We start from the raw sequence: 25,643 nt of genomic DNA on the forward strand, positions 1-25,643 counted from the left end.
ATCTTTGAAGGTAGTTTGATATGAGTCAAGCCAGACACCATGCTCTTAGAATTTAGCAGGCTCAAATCCTTGAAATTCAGATGACCAAATCTCTGGTGCCACAACCAGGAACTATCCTTTTCCACCTCAGTAGCCAAGCAATGTGAGTTTAAGGCATTTACCTTGATTTGGAAGGTCCTATTTCTGGTGAGAGGAACCTTCAAGATCGATTTGTGATAAGTGTCATAAACTTCAAGATAGCCATTGCTCATATGCAGGGTGAATCCTTTCTCCAATAGTTGATCCATGCTAATGAGGTTGCTCTTCAAACCAGGAACATACAAAACCCCAGTTATTACTGCATTTCTTCCATCTTCCTTCTTGACCATTACATCACCAATTCCTTCTGCTGAGATGTGTCTACCATCAGCAAACCTGACTCCACTTTTCTTGTTCTCATCAAGATTGATCAACCAATCTTTATGGCCAGTCATATGGTTAGAACACCCTGAATCAATGTACCATATTTCTGAATGTTTGTTATCTTCTTTTGCTAGCATCATCAAGGAAACAGGCTCTTCATCTGATTCCTGGTTCTCTTTAGCCAAGTTAGCCTCATTACTTGGTGCCTTACATTCAGAGGAGAAGTGACCAATCTTGTTGCAATTGAAGCACCTCAAGGACTTCCTATCAACCCTTCTCTTGCCTCCTCTCCAATTCTGTGAACCTCTTCTTATGGATGTTTCTGATTGCTCACCTCCTTCTAAGTTCAAGATTTGTTTCCCTGAACCAGTAGAAGCACCTCTGAATCTTCCTCTTCCTTGAATTCCCCTTTTGTAGAATCCTCCTTTCTTCCATGTTTGTGCTTGAAGCACCTGATCATGTGTTCTTTCACTAGACCTCTCCATCATTCTCTACTCATGTGCTTCTAAGGACCCCTGCAACTCTTCAACCTTCAAGATTGCTAAATTCTTTGATTCTTCTATTGCCACAACAATGTGATCAAATCTTGGTGCTAGGGTGTGAAGAACTTTCTCCACAATTGTTTGATCTGTGATTGTCTCACCAGAGGCCTTCATTTGATTAGTGATGACAATCACTCTATTGAAAAAATCTGCTACCTTCTCATTCACTTCCATCTGCATCAATTCATATTGACGCCTTAAGGTTTGCAATCTCACCTTCTTCAATTGGTCTGCACCCTTATTGCAAGCTTCAAGAATCTGCCATGCTTCTCTTGTTGTCCTTGCAGGGGCTATCTTCTCAAAGTGTGCATTGTCAACACATTGATGCAAGAAGAACATAGCTTTGTTGTCTTTCTTCTGATTTTCTCTATGCACTGCCCTCAAAGCATCTGCAGCACCTTCTGTCAGTGCAGGGTATCCTTCTTCAACCACCTCACGCATCTCTTGGTATGCAAAGATCACCTTCATTTGGATATGCCATTTATTCCAATTCTTGTCGTCGAGGATGGGGAGATTTGCAGGGAAACTTCCATTTGTTGGTCCCATGTTGAAATCAGCTCTTGATACCAGTTTGTTAGAGAAGAATTAAGAAGAAAGGAAGAAAGGGATGAGTAGATTGAATGTGCTTCTTTGTATATAGAAATGAATGAAAATCAAAACACCAAACTTACTATATATAGCAAGCTTTCCAACTAATTCAACTAACTGACTTTCCTAATATGGAAACTTCTGCAACTATATTACCTAACTTTTGAATTACACTTATTTTAACATTAACTTAAACTTGTTGAAATTTTATAAATGTATTTTGTATGCTCTAAATAATTTAATTAAGTTTATATAAATCAACTTCAAAGATAGTATCTATCCACACGGGAATTTAAAAAACATAATAAGCTAAAACATCAATAAAGTTGTAAAATATATTGATTGTAAATAAAATACTATCATAGTTTAATTTTTAAATCTTGATAAATGGCAAGTTGCGGGTATTTTATATTTTAAAAATGTGATATTTGAGGTAAGTACACTTGATTCTCCTTAAGTAAAGTTTCAGGTTCGAATATTGTAAATGGAAAAATATCCGCTGAGAAAATTAACCCCACATACCTGTAAATGTTTCCGGCTCGAACATAATTGCCTCCGGTATAAAAATATATGTGTGAAACTAAAAAAAAATACTAGCATCTTTTGATGTTTTAGGCATTTGTTCTGCTTTAAGATTGTTATCATTGATTTACAATTTAAACTATATTTAAACCTTTTTATAGCTCTATCAACATTCAATAAATACACATATCATATTTTTATTAATTTATCATTTCTTATATCTCTTAGGAAATAAATATGAATGTTTAGTCAAAACACAATATATCTTGAAAATTTATTAATATGTACATATTAACCTTAAATAACAAAAAAATAAAAAAGAATGAAGTATATATATTTTTAAAGAAATATGAAAGTAATTATATTTAAATATGTCAATAACAATTTCTTTAATAAATGCGGAAAAATTAAACATTAAACATTAGGTGACAAATTAATACACACGTAAGAAAATGGAATTGAGGTGTAGTACTAGACCCTAAAATATTAGAATATTAGAAAAAAGAACTTTTAATTTTTGACATTATCTAATTTAAAAATAATTAAAATTTTGTATCCTTAAAATTTTATTTTTGTCACATGTTTGCATAATATCCATTACATATCTATAACAGTCCAGTATGGAGAGCATCTATGCTCCATATTGCAATTTTAATAGGAAAATAGAAGAATGTATCAAATGCATATTTTGATTGTATTGATTGAATTTACTAATAATACAAGAGAGTGTTATTTATATACAATATTTTGTAAAATAAACAATGCAACTAACCTAACTAACTCTCTAACAAACTAATAAACATATATTGCAAAGCAATTTCAACATACGTTAAATGTGTAAAACGTATCAATTACAAGAGTTATTCAGTGAATGCTCCGCTTGATTTTCTAACCATATAATCGATTAACTATAGTGGTAATCGATTAACACTTACTCAATTAATTGATTAATTGTTATTGTTGTTGTCTTGTTTATGTTTGTTAGTTTTGTTTTCTGATAGCCCCATCAAGTTGGAGAATAAATGATAATGACTCGAGCTCGATATTTTGATTTGATATCATAACAATGTGATGAATCATAATTTCGATCCTAACGTGATTGAATTTTCTCAATCATATATTCTTGATCATAAATATTGACCATATTCTTATGCTTTTTCATGGTTTTACATTGTTAAAGCTTTCTAGTTGCCCTTGATCATAGTATTCATTTTCTTGACGTAAATTTCATTCTTTTTTTCTTGACAACATCTTTAATCATTCATTTACAAACAGAGCCTTGAAAATATGTTATAACAATCTTGCATGACACTAATACTATAGATTTGGTTGTTAGATTCCTTAAAATCTTTAAAATTTTGTGTGCTCATCCTTGACCTCAGGAATACCTCACTGCTTTTCTTTAGCCCAACAGCTTCATCATTGTTGCACTCCATAATTTTCTTTATCTTGTGATTTTTTTTGCAGAGCACTTTCAAGATTAGAGGTTATGGTGTCCTTTGCAGCATTATACTCTTCTTTGGCTTTTTCTTTGACCCAATTAAGCTCTTCATTTGACTTTCTCTGTCTCTCATTGGCTTCTTCATTGATTTTCTCCTTGGCTGCATTTGCTATGCCACTAGCTTTCTCCGTAGTTGCGTCCTTCATTTCTCTGGTCTTCTCTACACTATATAGTCATGCCCCAAATGCAACATCTTGGATCTTCTCTTTGGTCTTTTCAGCAACATTGTCGGCATAACTTATTTTCTGAGCAGTATCACCACCAGATTCTCTAGCCTTCTTGGAAGTGTAGTTGGTGTCCTCCTTCCCTTCTCATCCACAACATTTGTTGAATCTTAGAAGAGAAAGATAATAATTATTAGAGAATGCGCAACAGTGACCAAAGCCTTCAAGATGAAGGCTCTGATAACATATTGTGATTTTAACAGGAAAATAGAAAAGTGTATGGAATGTATGTTTTGATTGTATTGATTGAATATACTAATGATACAAGAGAGTGTTGTTTATATACAATGCATTATAACGTAAGCAATACGACTAACCTAACTAACTCTCTAACAAACTAATAAACACATGCTGTAAAACAATTTCAACATGTGTTAAATGTATTAAACATACGAATTACAAGAATTGTTCAGTGAATGCTCCAATTGATTTAATATTTTATATCTTTATTAAACGACAAATATGCAGATGGAAATCAATTAGTTGATCAATTTTTTTGTTGCAAGACAAATAGTTTCAAGAATAAGATTGATGAGTTTGTAGTTGATGTTTGGAAGTGTTGGGCAAATACACATCTCCATGGAAAGTTTATTGAGGATACAAAACAAAAAAATGGTTGCAATATGGGGCGGATCTTCTCTAGAACAGGTGGGGCAGTTGCCCCCCTCAAATATTTCAAAAAAATATTAGAGATATTTTTTTTGGTATATTTTAAAATTTAACAAAAAAACTTAAGGATAAGAGTGTAATATTTATGTATTATTAATGTAAAAATTTATACACATTCATTACATCATTCATCATTTATTTAGATTAATTTTTTATAGAGTTAATAAAGATTGAATATGAATGGTAGATGATGAAGTGAAAAAGTATAAAATTAATACATTGTTAGTGCATATATTCTTCTCTCAAAGAATAATACTTCTACACAACTTATGGACAATAAAAAATTTAATATTCTCTTAAAAACTCTTACCCTTTATGAAGTTTCACTCTCTTTAGTATCACATGACATATTCCCCTCCCCAAATATCGCTTTAGATAACTCTCCAACTCAAACCCATTTATTTTTACACCTTAAAAATGTCACATTTGCTCTTTATAAATCAGTTTTCATCAATTGTTTTTTCATGACATATTATCATATGCCTATGAAGTCATGACATGATTACTCATGATTTGTTTGTTTCTTGCATCAAATTTTATTCATGGACGTTGTTATTCTTTGTTAGTGAACTATTTTTTTATTAATTAATTTTAGTTGGGTTATTCCATTGCTACGTATGATATTCTTAATTTCGTTATTTCTATCTTTATATATTTTTCTCTTAAAAAAATATTTGTATCAATCTCAAGCATACATTATTTTGATTTTCTATTTGAAAGGATTGAAAAACTAACTTTATGCTCGATTCTTCTGAGTTTAAAATACATGTAATGTTTATAAGAGATAATGAACTTATATGTACTTAGGAATATTTGCAATTTCTTCATAGATTTGTTATGTTATATTTTTATCATGTTTCTTGGGAATTTAAACATGAAAGAATAACTCATTTTTACATTAAAAAATTTATATAATATTATAATGATTTCATATGTTATTTATGTATAAATCATAATGCTGCCGCCTCTAAAATTATGGTCAAGATCCGTCTCTGGTTGCAATGCTTTTTTAATCGTAAATTCTGGAATGCCACAACCCTTCATTGTAAAATTAGTTTTTTCTTCTATGTTGTAATTGTCTTCGTCGATGCAAATAGTGTATAAGCCATATGATCTTTGCTTCAATTTCATAAATCAACCTAATAGCATGCAGGATTGATAGTGTTCAGAGTTAGTAATGTACATGTCTAAGTTGTGTTCAGACTTTGTTAATCTACGCTAGAAATTCAAATATTCCCACGTTAAGTATTCAATCGGAACTCACCCAAGAAAGGTTAAGATATAATTTAGTAAATTACCACTAAGTTACTGATTAAGGCAAGAGTTTCAAACAATTTCCATGCATGTACCATTTACCTGAATATTAATACTTGAATAATAAATGATATTGTTTGAATGAAGAATATTGCAATATTTCAGCTAGCTTGAACAAAATCATATTGGAAATGATATTAAATATATAAAAATGTCTGACATTAAATGAGAGGTAAATTGAGTGTAATTATATATAAGGAGAGATTTATACTCAACTTAATATACTATTGTTATATTCGATCTTATTCATTCATTTTTTTAATTTAATGGATGAAATTAGTGAGTGAAAGAGATGAAGAGAGAGAAAAAATGAAACTTAATAACTTTTAAATTTCACTATTTTAATTCATTGGATTTAAAAAATAAATAGATAATATTGAGAATTACTAATGTAACTAATATAATTTAATTTGGATTTAAATATACTTTGCGTATTATGTATATATTTCACTACTACCATATTTAAGTTACAGATTTGTGCCTTTGACGCGACCCATAGAACACACTCGTTGACCCTGAAGAGAAAATTAGAGAAGAATGCAAATGTCACCTAACAAGGATATGCTATGATAAAATATGTCATGAATCATTTTGTGTACTAATAATGTGTATTAAATACAATTATTTTAGATAAATTTTATTTCATTTATTTTTTTAAATTATGTGTATAACATTAAATATCAAAAAATATGGAATGAGAGAATATATTTTCCAATTATTTTTTCTACTAATCAACAAAACGCTAAAATCAATTGAAGAGTGTCTCCCTTATTCAGATCATCACACATCTTTATAATAAAATTAATTTTTTATCCCTCAACATCATAACTTTTATCGCCTCTCTTATGATATTGTTGAAATAGTTTGATGATGGATATGATAACATATGATTTTGGGATCAAAATTAACACTAATTAACTTTACTGTAAACTTAATTAAATAATAAAATACATGTATGTTACTAATTTATTTTAACTTTAACTTTTTTGGAGGGCACCTACAACTCCATGAGGCATGTTGTGACTTTTCAGACATCTTTGTAGTAGTTAATGACAAAATCTAACAATTAAAAGTGTTCAATGTATTATTGGTATAAAATCTATTGGAAAAGAAATTAAATGCAAGTATCAAATGTGTAGACATCCTATAAAATTATTAGTTTAACTACTTTAGTGATTAAAATTTAAAATTGAATTAATTGCAAGGATAATTATTCTTGTTTGTGAAGCTTAGAATGAATGGTTCTGAAAATCAAAATAATAATAAAAATATGTTTTAAGAAAATGAAAACATGGAAATCAAAATTGTTTTTGAAAATAAAAGTAGAAATTTTTTCTTCCAACCAAACACACCATTTTAAATGTAATTTGCATGCTCTAAATAATTTAATTAAGTTTATATATAAATCAAGTTTTAGAGATAGTATCCATCCATAAGAGTTCAAAAAACATAAGAATAAGCTAAAACTTCAATAAAGTTGTAAAATATAATGATTGTAAATAAAAGATCATCATAGTTTTTTTTTTATTAACAATGAAAATATTATTAATCAAGAGATAAAGAAATTAGGAGAACAAGTGGTACTCATATCTACATAATCTCTAAATTAATAAAGTGAGAGACAATTTGATGGGTGTCTCACCCAATCAACAAGTAAATAAGATTATTATTATTGTTTTACAATTTTAAAGTATATTTTAAAACTTTTTTTTTAGCTCTATCAACATTCAATAAATATACATATCATATTTTTATTAATTTTATCATTTCTTATATCTCTTAGGAAATAAATATGAATGTTTTAGTTAAAACACAATACATCTTGATAATTTCTTAATCTGTATGTATCAACCTTAAATAACATAAAATAATAAAATATAAAAAATGAAGTATATATGTTTCTAAAGAAATATGAAAGTAACTATATTTAAATATGGCAATAACATTTTTTTAATAAATTCAGAAAAAATAAACATTAGGTGACAAATTAATACACGAGTAAGAAAATGGAATTGATGTCTAGTATTAACCCTCAAATATTGGAGTATAAGAGAAAAAAAGGATTTTTAATTTTTCACAATATGTAATTTAAAAACAATAAAAAAATATGCATCCTTTAAAATTTATTTTTATCACAGCATAATATCTCTATAACAATCCAATACTCGAGACCAATTATGCTCAATAAAATAAGAGTCTCACTACCTACCTTCTGTTTTTCTGAATTAATTTAACAATGAAGTAAATATTTGTAGAAATAAGATTATGAGCTACAACATCTACTGTGTTATTCTTAACAAAATAAGAATATTTTTACTATATTTTTTATTGTGATATTCTTATTTCTTGAATTTTGTTCTTAAATAAGAATAGTTCTTAGTGAGAAGAGATGAAATTTATGTATTGTTAACTTGTTATATACTTTATTTATTTTAAGCATTTTATTTATCTTTTAATTTATTATGTTGTAATTTCTATTATATTTTGAAATTATCTTTAATGTATTTTATTTAATACAATATACTATTTTATTTATTCGTGTCTACATAATTTTTTTTATAATTTATAACAAAAAAATGTAGTTATAATTTTTTTGTAGTCATTTTTAATTTATTAATAAAGTATTTATTCTAAATATTTTCTTATATTTATTGCAAAATATAAAAGTGTGGGATATGTTGTATGACCCAAATAAGAATAGAATGTTATTTGACATTGTGAAGAAAGTAGATGTTGTTTTTATTTTATGATGAGTTGTAATAAATTATAAAAGAGTAAATTACACTGATATTCCTTGAGCTTTAGCGAAATTACACAAATCACTCATTCATTTTTTAAATCTACAAAAAAAAACTCTCATTTATATACATACATTACACTGACTATCATTGCATGAGAAATAAGTGTGATGTTTTAAACAAAAAATAATGATAAGTGTAATTAAGTTAAACAAAATATGGTATATTGTCAAAACAAGTCCAAATAGTATACGAGTCAATACATTGTCATTATTTTTGTTCGTTATAATATAGTGTAAGAATGATTTAAATAATATATCCTTAGAATTATTAATATAATTTGTAATGAACCAAAAATAATGAAAATATATTGACTCATATACTATTAATATATCATATTTTATTTTGTTTAATTACATTTATCATAATTTTTTAAATATCACATTTATTTATCATATAAGGGTAGTCAATGTAATATATGTACATAAATTAATGGGGGATTTTATAGGTGTAAAATATGAAAGAGTGATTTGTGTAATTTCATTAAAATTCAGGAGCTAATTATAAAATAATGCGTGAGATTTAAAAAATAAAGATAGAAATTTTGTTGGATGATAGATGCTCTAATGTGAACAAATATAATAAGAACAATGAATGAAAAATAAGAAGAAAAACAATAAAGTAAAAAATATGCAGATTTGAAGATAGAGTGTTAGGTCATGTAGATCTGCATATAAATATCAATGATCACATTTTTAAAGCCTTGCATGACATCTTTTTTCCACTAACGCATAACATCTCTTTCAACTGCCAGCTTTTTTCTTCTTTACATTGTTTATTTGACTGGCTCAAGTTTGCTTTAGATTAAATATTTTATTTCTTTATTAAACGACAAATATGCAGATGGAAAACAATTATTTGATTAACTTTTTTGTTGCAAGACAAATAGTTTCAAGAATAAGATTGATTTGTTTGTAGTTGATGTTTGGAAGTGTTGGGCAAATATGCATCTCCATGGAAAGTTTATTGAGGATACAAAACAAACAAATGGTTGCAATGCTTGTTTAATCGTAAATTCTGGAATGCCACAACCCTTCATTGTAAATTTAGTTTTTTCTTGTACATTGTAGTTGTGTTCATCAATGCAAATAGTGTATAAGCCATATGATCTTTGCTTCAATTTCATGAATCAAGTCCTAATAGTTCAATCTTACTTTTTGTCATTTACCTTACACATTCTCCTTCCCTACCTCTAACCTAAATCCCCTAAAACATACATAGAGTTTAACAAAAATAATAAAAGAGTTGATGTGTACCAAAAAATTATAAATCACAACATTCAAAGCTGCTCTTAAAGATAGTGCTGAGCTTTAACATTCCTCTTTGGAAGGGCAAAACAAAGAGACGCTCTATATAACAACCATCTACATTTAAAGGAAGTCTCATACATCAAATTACATACATAATTGATAGTGTTCAGAGTTAGTAATAATATACATGTCTAAGTTGTCTTCAGACTTGTTAATCTATGCTATAAATTCAAATATTCCCACATTAAGTATATATTCAATTGGAACTCATCCAAGAAACGTTAAGATATAATTTAGTAAATTACCACTAAGTTACTGATTAAAGTAAGAGTTTCAAACATTTCAATGCATGTACCATTTTTAGTTTGAATGAAGAATATTGCAATATTTCAACTAGCGTGAACTCAGTGATATTGGAAATGATATTACATATAAAAATGTCTGACATTACATGAGAACTAAATTGAGTCTAATTATGTATACATTTATTAAACTGGGAGACATTTACAATGTACATAAAACTTCACTAGCTACCACCATATTTAAGTTACAGATTTTCCCCTTTGACACTACAAGACGCATAGAACATATCTAGTTGACCCTGAAGAGAAAAATAGACAAAAATGAAAATATCACCTACGCAGCAACAACAAGGTATATGATATCCCAAATCATATCTTATATCAATGATGTTGAAACAAAAAGAGAATTTTTAATTAATATAGCATGTTTTTATTAACACGAGATAAAATTTAGGACATAGTTTATAACAAGATATATCTATTCCCCTAACCATGAATGGAATTGCAAACTTACTCCTTCCACAGCTGACCCAACCTACTCAACGCAACAAGAGAAGATCCACCTTCACTTCTTGCTTCTTTAGCACCTATTTTCATATTGAAAATATTCTTCCTAATCTCTTTTCCTTCGTTCGAGTCCATGAGCTCCTTAACTCGCTCCCCCAACTCAGTTGCACTCACAAACCCATCAATGGTTTTCTCCAAAGCCAAAGCCACCTTCATTTCCTGCACCATAACCACTTTATTCAGCCTTTGCTCTGCATAAAGAGGCCACGCCACCATTGGCACTCCTTCACAAACAGCCTCCAACACCGAGTTCCATCCACAATGAGTCACAAACCCACCCACCGAGTCATGACTCAGTATCTTCGCCTGTGGGGCCCAGTTCCTAACAACCATTCCTTTCTCCTTTGTCCTCTCCAAGAACCCTTCTGGCAACAACTCGTCCAAACTCGCTTCATCTAACTCACTTCTCACAACCCACAAGAACCTTTGTTCACTTTTCTCCAACCCAATACCTATCTCTTTTAACTGAGTCTTCGAGAATTTCCCATGGCTTCCAAAACTCAGAAACACGACACTTTGACTCGGTTGCGAGTCGAGCCAACTCAGACACCCATTCTTATCTTCTTCCCCAGAAGGTGTAGAAAGCATAGGTCCAATGCAAAACACAGGCATGGTTTCTTCCTTTAACGACTCAATAACCCTACTTTCTATTGCATCAAACGTGTTTATGATAACACCAGCACTCTGTCTCATGCTTCTCCCTATATCAAGAAACACATGGTGAATGGGATGCGAAGGGTCACAAGGCTCAGGCATGTCCGATTTCAAAAGCCGAGGTAGCCCAGGAACAGGAACAAGACCATTTTGGTGGAGCAACACCGCAAGAGAAGAAGCTCCGGAGGTGTAGTAAAAGTACGTTGGGATGCCTAGTGTGGCGGTTACATTAGGGGCACTATAGTTCATGAAGTCCAAGACTATGGCTTTGAGACGTGAAGTCTTGGAAATTGATCTGAGTGTGTGATGAAAGTTTTGGTTGCTGCGGGGGGAGAGTTCCACCGCGAGTAAGTGAGGTGGGAGGGTGTCGCCGCCGTGAGGGGATGATATTGCGGTGATGTTGTGGAAGGTGATGGCGGAGTCGCAGTCGAAGGTGGTGTGGTCAAATTTGGTGATTGTAGTGTTGGGTGGGGTAGGGACTAGGATTGTGATGTTGAAGAAAGGGTTATGGGTTAAGATGAGTTTGCCTAACTCTACCATGGATTGTAGGTGTCCCCTTCCTACAGCAGGGTATAGAACTATGGTATCCTTCATTTTTATTGAAAGATGATTCAAGTTTACTTAAGAAAATATTCAGATGAAGATTAAGAAGTTTGCTCTATTTATAGGCATTGTCCACTATGCCTAAGTATTAGTACTTCTAAGAACATTCTTTTTAACACTAAAAATAAAAAACTAATTACTTTTGGGTTGAATAAAAAATTTTTCTTAACAAATATTATTCATAAAAATCCATTTTTTTAACATTTTAGTAATTTTAGGAATATAATTAACTTAATAACACTAAACAATCACCTCTTAATAATTGTAGGCTATCCAATAATGGAGAGTAATAATGGATGGTAGGTTATTAAAATATTAATGAGAGTAGTGGAATATAAATAGAATTATGATGTTGTTGCACATATTATTTTATAACAACACTTTAATAATGCACTTCTTTAGTCTCATTTTTAACTCTTGATCTTTAGCAAATGCAATAGGTATTTATATTTTATTTTCCAAAGTCTAATTTTATTTATTATTTTTATTTTTCATCCCTGATTTCTCTATTTTTTTTAATTAAGTTTGTAATGTAAATTAAATATTACTTTCATCAAATTATATTCAACTTCTTTGTTACTTATTATAATATAAACAAAAGCTTTATAACAAATGTGATAGAAATAACAAGGGATTAATTTAATAATATAATCTCCTATTAGATTTTGAAAAAAACTATAAATTTAGTGGTTTAATTCCTAGGATCAACAACAACTATAACACTACAAAAATTAATAGATTATTGGAGTGAAAAATAATGTTGATTACATCAAAAGAAATAATAGAGTCAATGATCATACTTATTAGTTAGAGTGAGACTTCTCTCCATTAATGGAGAGAGAAGTGCTATGTAAAAGTAAAGAAAATGCAACATTTAATAACATTTATATCCCTTGTATTTAAAATGATATTACACTTTTACACTTTAAATACAAAGAAAAAAGTCATTTGTGTCTGAGGAGTCTCACTCTATTAGCTGACGGTCCATAAGCAAACAGGATAGGGGCGGCTCCTCTTATATGTCGTGTAGTCATATGGGTGCACAAGAATTTGAAATATATTCTACAAAATACTAAGGAAATTCTATAATACATTTTGTTTAAATTTTAATTGCTGCACGGTTGCACTGTTCATGTGTAATATCATACATTAAAATAGTAATTTAATCGCTAAAAATTAAATTACTATTTTGATATTTAATTTTTAAAATATAAATTCACTTTAATTTTCTATTTTTCCTCATCTGTTAATATTGATAAAATCGCTAATATTGTAGGTTAACTACACACATACTGATTCTAGACTAGAATTTAAATACGTATAAATTTTGGTTATATTAGGTACAAATGGTGACTTACAGTAGTGTTGAAAATCATCACAAACACGTGCACCCATCGACATGTCCATTTTAAAAGTTAAGTTTATTGAAAATATCTATGGGAAACAGAACTCCATCACATGTGTGTCACTTATAAAAAGAAGAAAACATTGATTTAAAATATAAGTAAATGGAATTTATTCTTGTAGATTTAAATATCAATTTTAGTTGGAACAATTTTGTATGCCGTACGATCTGAATAATATGTCCCCGTTTCCAATAATTGAGGCGCTTCCTAACTTGATCAAAGAAGCTTTTAGGAAGATTTAAATATGAGCAAGTTCAAAAGTTGCTCATTTTAAGGAAAATGACATTGAGCAATAACATGTTTCCAAGAATTGAGGGAGTAAATTACATATTATTTACAAAGAATGTAAGAGCAAATGTGCAATTAAATCATTTTTCCTTATTTTAATTGAAATCGTTAATTTAATAAATTATTTAAAGTATTAATTGAAAGGGGGAGTCACACACTTTAAAAGATGTTAGTTTATTATCCAAAAGGTGAAAGAATATCTTTAATAGTATAAAAAAATATTAATTGAAATCTATGAGTGTATTGGTAAATGAGCCGATCTACGGACAGAGATCACTCATCCCAAACGGTGTCTCATTCCTTGTCACAAGTCAATCAAAGTGCTACTTTTTATTACTTTTTGTTTTTAAATTTTTTCTTCTAGTCATTTGTCAATATCTGATTGTGTTGGGGCAGAGAATGAGACATCATTAAGGATAAATGATCCTCATCCGCCAATCTTCTATCTTAAATTTTGTACCACTTCATACCAATTATTATTTCTTATTGATTATAAAATATAAAATTTGAAAATAAGGTATCTCCTCATCCTAGAATATAACTTATATCCTCCAGTTAGTAAAAGTATTACACTTGTACTATTTTGTTTAGTTTTAGAAATATTTTATAGAAAATAATTAAATATGACACATGTCAAGATTTTATAGGTTAGATGAGATAATTTATCTTCTTATACAATGAAATATTTTAATTTCATAAAATTAATATATGTTTAATTCATGTTTTACTTTTCCGAACTATGAAAAAATAAGGAGTACATGAATTTGTACACATTTTGAGATAGAAGATGTGAGATAAACTGAAATTTGCTTTAGTTGTTATGTAAAATAAAATATTGGTGATATTTATTCATTACCGGTATAATGATTTTACACATTTAATATATCATTCACCATTTATTTATATTATTATTTTTTAATAATGAATATGATAAAACACGAAGAGTGAATGATACAGTAATAATGTATAAAACTTATACAAAGTAAGTACATTTTTTTCCTCATAAAACTTATATTATGGTTTTTCTTTCCTTTCTAGATGCACAAGCTATTGTTTAATACAAATTTGACTCAGCGTTGGCTGCAAAGTGAGACGCATTACGTAGAAGCTGTGAAGATGTGCCCAAGTTGTCTCAAGTTTCTGGTCACTATCAGAACGACGCTAACATTCATGAAACTAAATACATTACAAGTTACTAGATACATTATACGTGACTAGCAATTTGAGACGTGAGTTACTACTACGTGATGCATTCTTTTGTCCCAACTCAAGTAATCAATATTTGAATAATGTCTTGTCACACTTGTTTTTTCATGGTGTCGGTGTATTAAATTAATCTTGATTTTGCAATGATATGAAAACTTATTAATCTTTTATATGTCTTATACATAGGCTTTAAAAGATGTTGACGACAAAAGATGTATAAACCGATTACTAATAGTATAACAATTTATTGTGGAAGCAGAAGTTGACAACAAACAGTTATATATAAATAAAAGCTAAAATGCATGCAATAAACTATTTCTTCCAGAAGTTGACAACAAACACTCTAAATTAAAACAATGGTATATAATAATTGGTGGTTGAATCATGAGTGACTAGTTAAATTCTTTAAACAAAATAGGTATACAGTTACATTTCCACAAACTCAACCTCTACGTAATATTAACAATGTGCGAGATCCGACTACAAGTATGCAATAAATTATATAACTAATAACTAATTTCTAGAATCGCAGCCATACACGCGGTCACGCTTAAGGTTAAAGTAAGTTTTCCAACAATATCTTCGATTATAGAACTTTCTTAATTAGCATTATTTAGGGCCTATCATGTATTACATTTCACATCAATAATCAGAATAGATAGATATAGTTTTTAAACAATATCATTATATCTCACACCAATTAAAACATATTATGTTAACTGAAAAATTTAATCAAACATTATTTTTTATGTTTTTACTTTATTATTGTTGGTATGAGACATGATTTGATAAATGGTTTAAGACAACATATTTTTATTCCAATCATCTATTAAGTAATCCATCCCTTCCATATATTTTATATCATAAAGTATTTTTGTGTTTTTCCTCAAATTTAATATGCATCAATAATGTGTTGGTTAGTGATGTAAGATCTCACTAGATCCCCGGGATAACCAAAAGTTCATGGATTCGATCCTGAGAGCGACATTTGTTGAGAGAGACAGTCACGAACCCAGAAGCGATTAGTTCCTTACCAAAAAGGGTGAAAAAATATCATTGATAGTACAAGAAAAATAATATTTTCTCAAATTTAATATGCATCTAACTTTTATTTTCTTTGAGCTTAATATATATGCATGTCAGTATAAAGATTAATACACAACCAATACATCATTCATCGATCATTATTTAAATTACCTTTTATTTTTCTTTTACACAGTTAATGGTGATTAAACATAAATGACAGATGATATAATATATAAAATTCATACATTGTCGATATATATTTTTTCTCTTATAATTTTATTATTATACATCTTTTTCAGCCTATATTTTTCAATTTCTTTTATATAATTTTTAGTGAGTTAGATGATTTTTTAATCAATATCATTTTTGTACATCATTGATATTAAGAGACAATAGCTTAGTTGGAGAACTACCCTTGTCATTGAGGAATTCACAAAGTTAGTAATGCTAGATGTGGGAGAAAATAAATTATATGGGCCTATTCCTTCATGGACCTAGTCCTACCATTGCCACTTTGTTATATTTCAAGCATGGACAGAGATCATCTCTCCCCATTTTTATCCTATTTTTTTTGGCCCGATCTAATGAAAAATAACACTTGATTAAAAAACATAAAATAATATATTTATATTATTGGGAGAAAACTCATTAGTTGGGACTGAGGACACACTCATTTTTAGACAGGTGATCTCCATTCCTCATCCATTCACCTCTTTGATCTCTCATGAAACAATCTTAAAGGACAAATTCATTGCTGTGTGTAAAGAATTACTGGCTGCTAGTGAAACCTTGTTTCTTGCCTCCAGTAGAATTCATTGAAAGAAATTGAAACCAGGGTATATTTCTTTAAATGTCATGAGCATTTGATGATCAAGTGAAAATGATATGCATTGGAATCATAATATTCATTGTTCACTATGCTTTACATTGGAATAGGATAATAAGGTGTTTTTTTAATCCTATGAAGAAGTTGCTACTGGAGTGTGGAATTGTGCCAATGAGTGGGAGCTGGTTCAATTTGATGACATTCTTTTATATATGTAAGGCATGTTCTTATGTTTGTGCCTAAAATACCATGATATTCTCAAAAGACTCTGGTCTAGTCAATTCTTCCTGTGGCCAAAATAAAGGTTAATATAGTTCTATTGTAATTTGAGATTTGGAACTTAACCATTCCTTCTGTTTCTTGGTTAGCATTACTGTCGTGAAGTTTCAATACTATATTAGGACCGCTCAGTACATGAGACTCTCAATTAGTAGGATATAAGAAGAGTAAATTTGTGCAGCCTTTCCATATATAGTAGTTAGCAAAATTTTCGGTCGTTAGTCCAATATCTGTTCAGAAGTTTTCATTATTTTTCTCTTCATGATAACATTCACTAGGTATTTCACTTAAAAGACAATTGGCAGTAATGTGCAAGACAATTCAAATAAATAATTGAACCAAACTGTATGAGTAGTGCAGCTAAACAATCAATGTACATAAATCTAATGGAAATTCTGTTTATATAAAATACAGCTTACCTACAATGATTGCCATGAATTACTACTTTTTTAACAGCAATTGCATCTTGCAAAACCACATGACAAAAGAACATAAACCCCGAATACAGGTGGCCATTGGCTTTTACGCAATAAAAAAAACCGAGAACCCTCTCAGGAACATGATGATCTATGCATTCTTTAGATATATTGCCAGGAGTTTTGCTCTTTTATGATCTCTTGCCTTTTGATATTGAGACACTTGGGAATGCTTCGAATTCAACACTCTGATGGACTCCATTCTTTGTTAAAATATATCCTTTTTATGAATGCCGACAAGTCGAAAATAAAATCACTTTCTTGCAATCTAAAGGAAGTAGGTGAGTTGTTCTTTCTTCCTTGAACCTCCTTCTCCATACAAATCATTCCACTGCTTCAGCTCACCCATTACTGCTCCTTCCGAGGCAAAACTTGCAGCCACCTGCATTTAAACAGACATCTATAAATTTATGTACTCGAAAAAGAGATATTCTATTGACAATACCAGACTTTCATTCTTCCATGTATGACGTTAAAAGGCATGAAATCCTCGAAAGCCTGTAGCATTCGATCTTTTAAATGGAGAACAAAATGATTTTTTACTTCTCAGTCTGATGCAACCATTAAATTCAGCTTCTAAAAATCATAAAAACGTTGAACAAAATCATTATAACCTCAAATTTAAGTGTCATTTTTAAATTGTAAGGTGCAGACGCCAAAATCAAGTGCACATTGCTATTTAAGTGGATGATTTTCAGTTCAACCTACCTGACTCTTAGCCTGTCTCATGTCTTCCATACTCAATGGCCTAAGCATAATTTCTAGTTCTTCTTTATCTTGTTCATTGCCCAAAGCATCTTCAGAGCCTTGGCCTTCTGGTTCTTTTTTCTTCTTTTCCTGATATAAGATGCAACTGTTACAGTTAGATCTTCAGCTCATACCAAAGTTCAGTACTTGAAAAGATGTTAATATTAACAAAGTAGAAGTTTTTTAATAACTTACTATGTCCTTCCTTCTCTCCTGCTGTATTAGCTCCCTAACAGGTCGATAAGCCGCAGTGATGCACAAATTCTGTTTAAAAAAATTATAGTTTGATCATAACCCCAAAAAAGAACTAATTAGTTGGAATCACTAACAATATCAACCTTAAGATCACTTCCACTAAATCCTTCAGTCATGGTTGCGAGTTCCTTGAAGTCTAAGTTTTCATGTTTTTCCTTAGCTAGAAGAGTTTTTAGGATCAATTCCCTGTTATCAGCAGATGGAAGACCAACCATAATCCTGCTCCACATTAAAAGGATAAAGATGTTATTTATAAATCAGAAGAACACTATCATTTATTCGAAAAGCAAAAGTTGTCCAATGGTATTGCTAATAGATGACGCGGCCAGTGTTCATGATTAATGAGTACTGTTCTTGCACAGTTGAAAACAACACTTGATAAATCATTCTCATGGAATCTATCTAATTGATTCAATTACTGAACAGTTCCAATGGCTAAGAGACAGAAAGTGTTGCTGAAAGAGTTGAGACACAAGCTACAGAATGTCGTGTCTCCCGTGAGAGCGATGTTCTAGCTACATACAAAATAAGAATGGACGTCTCAAAAGGAAATCTAAACTGCATAAATGAAAGGATTGAATAATTGGGATGCCATGCTTCTTTTCCTTCAAAAGAATTTTTTTTTTGATGAAATATATTTTTATAATGAACTTCCTTGTTTTGTTATGATACCTTTCTTTGATCTAATGGAAAAATAATTGTAGCTGAACAGAAGCAACATGTGATCGTGTAACAATAAGACAAAGATGTGGTCCTTACCTGCGCTCAAATCGTCTTATAATTGCTTCATCAAGGTCAAATGGTCTGTTCGTTGCAGCAAGAACCAGAATTTGCTCACCAGGTCTTGTTAATAGCCCATCCCAGTGTGTCATGAATTCATTTTTAATCTTCCGCATGGCCTCGTGCTCTCCAACTCTAGTTCGCTGGCCAAGCATGCTGTCAACCTCATCGACGAAGATAATAGTTGGGGCAACCTTTGCTGCTAGTGTGAACAGAGCTCGGACATTCTTTTCATCTTCACCAAACCATTTTGAAGTGATGGTGGACATTGAGACATTGTACTATGTCCTTCCTTCTCTCCTGCTGTATTAGCTCCCTAACAGGTCGATAAGCCGCAGTGATGCACAAATTCTGTTTAAAAAAATTATAGTTTGATCATAACCCCAAAAAAGAACTAATTAGTTGGAATCACTAACAATATCAACCTTAAGATCACTTCCACTAAATCCTTCAGTCATGGTTGCGAGTTCCTTGAAGTCTAAGTTTTCATGTTTTTCCTTAGCTAGAAGAGTTTTTAGGATCAATTCCCTGTTATCAGCAGATGGAAGACCAACCATAATCCTGCTCCACATTAAAAGGATAAAGATGTTATTTATAAATCAGAAGAACACTATCATTTATTCGAAAAGCAAAAGTTGTCCAATGGTATTGCTAATAGATGACGCGGCCAGTGTTCATGATTAATGAGTACTGTTCTTGCACAGTTGAAAACAACACTTGATAAATCATTCTCATGGAATCTATCTAATTGATTCAATTACTGAACAGTTCCAATGGCTAAGAGACAGAAAGTGTTGCTGAAAGAGTTGAGACACAAGCTACAGAATGTCGTGTCTCCCGTGAGAGCGATGTTCTAGCTACATACAAAATAAGAATGGACGTCTCAAAAGGAAATCTAAACTGCATAAATGAAAGGATTGAATAATTGGGATGCCATGCTTCTTTTCCTTCAAAAGAATTTTTTTTTTGATGAAATATATTTTTATAATGAACTTCCTTGTTTTGTTATGATACCTTTCTTTGATCTAATGGAAAAATAATTGTAGCTGAACAGAAGCAACATGTGATCGTGTAACAATAAGACAAAGATGTGGTCCTTACCTGCGCTCAAATCGTCTTATAATTGCTTCATCAAGGTCAAATGGTCTGTTCGTTGCAGCAAGAACCAGAATTTGCTCACCAGGTCTTGTTAATAGCCCATCCCAGTGTGTCATGAATTCATTTTTAATCTTCCGCATGGCCTCGTGCTCTCCAACTCTAGTTCGCTGGCCAAGCATGCTGTCAACCTCATCGACGAAGATAATAGTTGGGGCAACCTTTGCTGCTAGTGTGAACAGAGCTCGGACATTCTTTTCATCTTCACCAAACCATTTTGAAGTGATGGTGGACATTGAGACATTGATGAAACTTGCTCCAGCTTCATTTGCAATTGCCTTTGCTAGCATTGTTTTTCCAGTACCAGGAGGCCCGAAAAGCAATATGCCTCTGCATGGCTTTAGAAGGCCACCTTTGAAGAGGTCTGGTCTTCTAAGGGGAAGCATGACCAGCTCTTGAAGTGATTCTTTAATATCATCCAATGATCCAATATCTGCAAATGTAACCCCTATCTCATTTGCGGGGATAACTTCTGGTCTTATGCGTTTCTCAAACTCATTGTCAGGAACTTCCTGAAAGCATGCAATTGTATTTATTGTATAAAAAATGAAACAGAAGAATAAATTATCCATGCAAAAGGTAAGCTTATATCACATAGTTCCTACTTGGTGTCTTGATCAGCCATGAACATGGACTATCAGGAAAAAAATTCGGTCTAAACTGGAGGAAACTAGAAATACATAAACAAGTCAAATGTAAATGACAGTGTATCAATTGTCTATATTGAAACCAGTAAAATTTGTCAGGTAATGGAAGAATGTGAAAGGATCATATTCACATTTTTTTCCTTTTATTGCTAGACTAGATAGGGAGGACCTAAGCAGAAGGTCTACAAACAAAAGAAGCATTGTACTGTCTTGCAATATATATCTCATTTATCTTCTTTTGAGGTTAGTTACTAAGAAATTGAGCTTACTGATTTTGCTGGAGCTGGATTCTCGGCATCTTTCTTCGTCACAGGAACAGACTTCTCTGTCTCATTTTTGTTTTCAGGTGCTTGGTTGTCACTCCGCACATCATTACCAGAGTTATCCTAACATTAAAGAGAACACAATACATAAGCACTCTTCAGCTTTCTTTTTTTCTTGCTACCTGATAAAATAGATTTTGACAAATACCTTGATAGGTTCATTAGTCTTCAGATTCCCACTACTTTTGCCTTCCTGGAACAGATTCAATCCATGGGACAAACTGTACAGATACAATATCAGTAACTAGAAAACCTTTTCTCTTTATCAAATGTTTAAACAGTCATCGGTCAAGATATTTACCTCTTGGCTGATATGACTAGCTTTCCATTACGGTACTCTGGATCGTTGGTATTCATCAAATGGTAAGATATTGCAGACACCACAATTTCTTGAATATAATTACTAAGTATCATAGTGTCTGCATGGCATATGGAAGTCAAGTCATCACAATCAATGTCATTTGCTTCAAGTACTTCTGCGATGTGGTTTCTATTATCTCGAAATTGAAGAGCTTTTTTGTCCTCTTCCAGTTGGGCTTTCCAGCTGCCAAGATGAGCTTCATCTTCCGGGGGTTTGATCTCAATGTTGTAAGGGAATAAAATATTGAGCCTTTCATCAATTTCTTTGCAATCATCTTGTGAATCTACCATCTGGGAACCGAGTATTAACACCGAGCCTGAAAGTTTCTTTATCATTTTTTGTAATAAATTGTATAACCTTGGTGATTGGAGAATGAGTTTCTCAACATCCCTGATGTATAAAATGATGGAACCAGTTTCTGAGATAGAAACTGTAACCTGCAAAACTTAATCTTGTTAGAATAGCATTTTGGAACAGAGATATGTCCTAAGACAATATAAGATCAATTAATTTTTATTTTGAACACAAAAATTCTATTTGAAAAGCTACTATGACATACTTATTGAAGATAGCCATGTAATACATAAATTCATTATACACATCTTAAATCTTGGCAGCAAAGGTTATTCTTTGATACAATTCAAGTATGAGCTAAAAAATAGGATTAGACAGATTAAATCACCTTGTAAAGTGACCGCACGAAAACCTTTTCATCAAAACACAAGTTGCTTGTGCGCTTTAAAGGAGCTGAAAAGATCATTAAAAGTAGTAAGCATAATAATGCAAGGGAACATTTTAATTTCATGCATTAGCAAACAATAAATAGGGGACGCCTTGTTCCAAATTTAATGAAGTTGGCATAATAAATTTTAGAGAAGAACACTATTTTCTTCCTGAAGTATATACTAAGATCAAATATGAATGTCGGATGTTATAAGATTAGTTCTTGTTACTACTAGTATAAACTTTCTAATATCATCCCAGTGAACAGATCTGGTCACACTTTTAAACTTTACAAAAGAATTGAGAAACAGATTGATTTACTATCTAAAGCATTATGTTATACTACAAAACTAAAGTTACATTTTAAAGTCAATCTTTAAGAAGGATGAGTAAGCCCAAACTTGTGTAATAAGGGAAACTATAGTTCTAAGCATGAATATAATAATTATGAAGTGAAGTTACGAAAGATGGCAGTTTCTTTCAAGTCTAACCTGGATTTGTTGGACCACACTGGGAAGCAGTGCTACTTATATCAGATGCAGCAGAAGAATTTCTATGAAACTTGTGAGGATTATTGGAACTTTTGACGGCACTGCTTTGTTGACGTAGAGTCCCTTAAAAATAAAATCAAAAACAACCAAGATGAAATGAAGTTATAGTTACATAAATTTAGTAACATTCCAGCTATCAATCAATAATTTTAGCAACATACTGCACAACCTTTTGCAGTTCATGGCATGGACCAAGTCTCTTAATAACTTAAATTATAGGTCATGGTACATTACTGGTTTTGTATCTCTGGCAAAACCATTTACCATAGGTTCAAGCAATAGGTATATTATTAAATAATTCATTATCTTGAAATCATACACTACAAAACTCAATACCAGTTAAGTATATTATAAGAAATATCGTAATCTTACAAAACATGATGGTTACTTCCTCTAGTACCTCTAGTTTCACCTGTTGAAGGGAGGATGGAAAAGGAACCGAACAAGCCAGACATTCGCTCCAAAGTCACCTCAGATATGGACCTTCGAAAAGACTATATCAAAAAGAAGCAAATTGAATAAGAAGATTCACTATGAACCAACAATGAAATGGTAGCTTGATTCTTTCTTAAAGAAAATATGAAAGGGATCTAACAAGTTTCACTTCTAGTGAAGTCAAGAATGACAAAGAATGGAGCAGAGTAAACTTACAGGGTCTTTTCTAGAACATCCATATTTACTCTGAATCTGCACAAGGCATGACATGACAGATATTAATGTATGTATATGGCCGATCAATGTAAATAAAATGAGAAGCTCTATATTATTACCTTCAAGGAGAAGTCCGTAATATCTAGCAACAGCAACTTTGATTCAAAGCAATGTGCTAAAGCTTTGGCAAGTGATTGCTGGTAAAGTTCTTCAAAATTTAAGTGTAACTAGTGTTAGTCAAATGAACTTCAATACTATTTTTTTCATAGCAGGATAAGATTAAACTTGTACATGATATACCTGTAGGACCACAAAGCAAAATAGCCCTGCTCGCTGGTGAGAGGTTTCGGGTGTGCTTGGAAAAGTCTTTACTTTTCAAATGAACATATGCCGCACTTGACATCAAGACTCGAGTTCTTTCACTGTCATCGCGATCATCGTGTGGAAACATAAGATATGGTACAGCAAGGACAAAAATTTTATTCAATACTTCAGTATGAACCGGGAAAATAGTTGTTAAAATAAAATTCCTCCAAGATTAGTTAAAATCCACCAGGGGACTGGACTTAAGCTTCACATATAAAGATCTATGCTAAAAATAGACCATACTTCTGGAAACAATACTGTTATAAAACATGATGACTGATTATAGTGCGTTGGAATAGAAAATAACAAAATTAAGAAGCTAGAGAATATAAGGAATAAATTAATGGCTATGAATCCTATGATAAAGACTGCAAGGACATCTAGTAAGCAGAAACTTCCAGTACTTGAGTTGTTACATCTTCCATGAAGAGGGTGAAGCTGGAATCTGAAATACAGTACTAAGTTTTACCATATAACTAATGATATGAACCATAACAAAATTTCAAGTTCATATGATAAATCAGGTCTTAGACTCTGGACATCAAAATTATGACTACAAAACATACAAATTGTAGTTTCAAATAAATAAATAAAAACAAAGAAAATTTTAACGCCATGTCAGATTCATCCTTTTGTCTTCATGGAACAACAAATACTATCTGACCCAATAGATACTCAAAGAACAATTTACTTTGAAAACCAAACAGAAAATATAAGAAATTTTAGGATTTGCAAAGCAGCAAAACTGAAGTCAATAACAAACAATCTAATAAATTATCAGACAAATAAAGAGAACCAATCACAGAAGTCCCATAAAAAGAATAAATTTATATGTAGCAGAAGATTCAGTGCACTGCACATTGCCATGAAATTTACAAGTCAACCAGACACAGATCCATGTCTAAAATCTAAAACATCTTTGACATCAAAGGTTTATAATAATACTAAATTACTAATATAAATTTCAATACAACCCCAAAAAAATGCTGACAATGTTTACTAAGTGATTCTGCAGAGTCAAAATTCCAACAAAAAACATAGATTTGTAAAGCATAAAACTCTAGTCACTTAATTACATACTCTAAAGAAATCTCAAATCACCTTAAGTAATAAGGAAAGTCATCAAATGTAACTTTGCTATCTTTCCCATCAACCACATGATTTTTGAGCTCTACTACAATCTGCTCCTCAGAAATCTCATCATAGTCACCATTCCCTCCAACCCATTTCTGACCTGAACTCAATCCAAGCCCCACACCTAACCCAACCCCAACACTCAATGCTGACAACAGAACGTGCTTCTGTTCCATCAAAGTTTTCTACTTTTCACCAAAGGGTATCAGAATTATGAATCAAAGTTCATGGAAAGAATCAGAGAAATGGGTATAACCAGATTTTCAGGAACAGAAAAAATGAGGCTGGTCGAAAAACAACGTTGGTTTGAAGATTTTTGAAAAGGCAATGACTTTCACTTCTCTCCTCAGTGTCTATATATAGCATGCTATAACTAATGGACGTTAAATGCTTTCCATGAACCAAATCACGAAAATTTGAAGGCAAAAAGGAAAAAATAAAGTTATGATTTTTTGCTTTGCTTTCCAATGCTTCTAACATTGGTGGTGACACCAAATCTGGGTTTTC

The 25,643-nt window shown here is 31.2% G+C and overlaps 2 protein-coding genes across 6 annotated transcripts; both read right to left on the reverse strand.

Moving 5' to 3' along the window:
- LOC109352276 (isoflavone 7-O-glucosyltransferase 1-like) lies at positions 6,225-12,001 on the reverse strand. 2 transcript variants are annotated; one of them, XM_019594190.1, is made up of 2 exons: positions 10,600-12,001; positions 6,225-6,315 (listed from the first exon to the last, which is right to left on the reverse strand). In XM_019594190.1, exon 1 carries the CDS (start codon positions 11,925-11,927, stop codon positions 10,623-10,625), a length of 1,305 nt encoding a protein of 434 aa, XP_019449735.1. In that variant the 5' UTR covers positions 11,928-12,001; the 3' UTR covers positions 6,225-6,315; positions 10,600-10,622. The 2 variants fall into 2 exon arrangements, with proteins under 2 accessions (XP_019449735.1, XP_019449734.1); XM_019594189.1 differs by having other exon boundaries at positions 6,225-6,309; positions 10,594-12,001.
- Positions 17,323-25,618, reverse strand: LOC109352274. Of its 4 annotated transcripts, none has more exons than XM_019594185.1 (15): positions 25,104-25,618; positions 23,937-24,058; positions 23,756-23,844; positions 23,637-23,672; positions 23,398-23,479; positions 22,926-23,048; positions 22,394-22,458; positions 21,652-22,148; positions 21,499-21,571; positions 21,297-21,413; positions 20,327-20,892; positions 19,651-19,786; positions 19,508-19,576; positions 18,152-18,280; positions 17,323-17,825 (listed from the first exon to the last, which is right to left on the reverse strand). In XM_019594185.1, exons 1-15 carry the CDS (start codon positions 25,310-25,312, stop codon positions 17,712-17,714), a joined length of 2,427 nt encoding a protein of 808 aa, XP_019449730.1. In that variant the 5' UTR covers positions 25,313-25,618; the 3' UTR covers positions 17,323-17,711. The 4 variants fall into 4 exon arrangements, with proteins under 4 accessions (XP_019449730.1, XP_019449729.1, XP_019449731.1 ...); XM_019594184.1 differs by having other exon boundaries at positions 23,386-23,479; XM_019594186.1 differs by having other exon boundaries at positions 21,297-21,389; positions 23,386-23,479; positions 25,104-25,617.

The sequence above is a fragment of the Lupinus angustifolius genome, chromosome LG07 (genome assembly GCF_001865875.1).
Source record: "Lupinus angustifolius cultivar Tanjil chromosome LG07, LupAngTanjil_v1.0, whole genome shotgun sequence".
Taxonomy (NCBI): domain Eukaryota; kingdom Viridiplantae; phylum Streptophyta; class Magnoliopsida; order Fabales; family Fabaceae; genus Lupinus; species Lupinus angustifolius.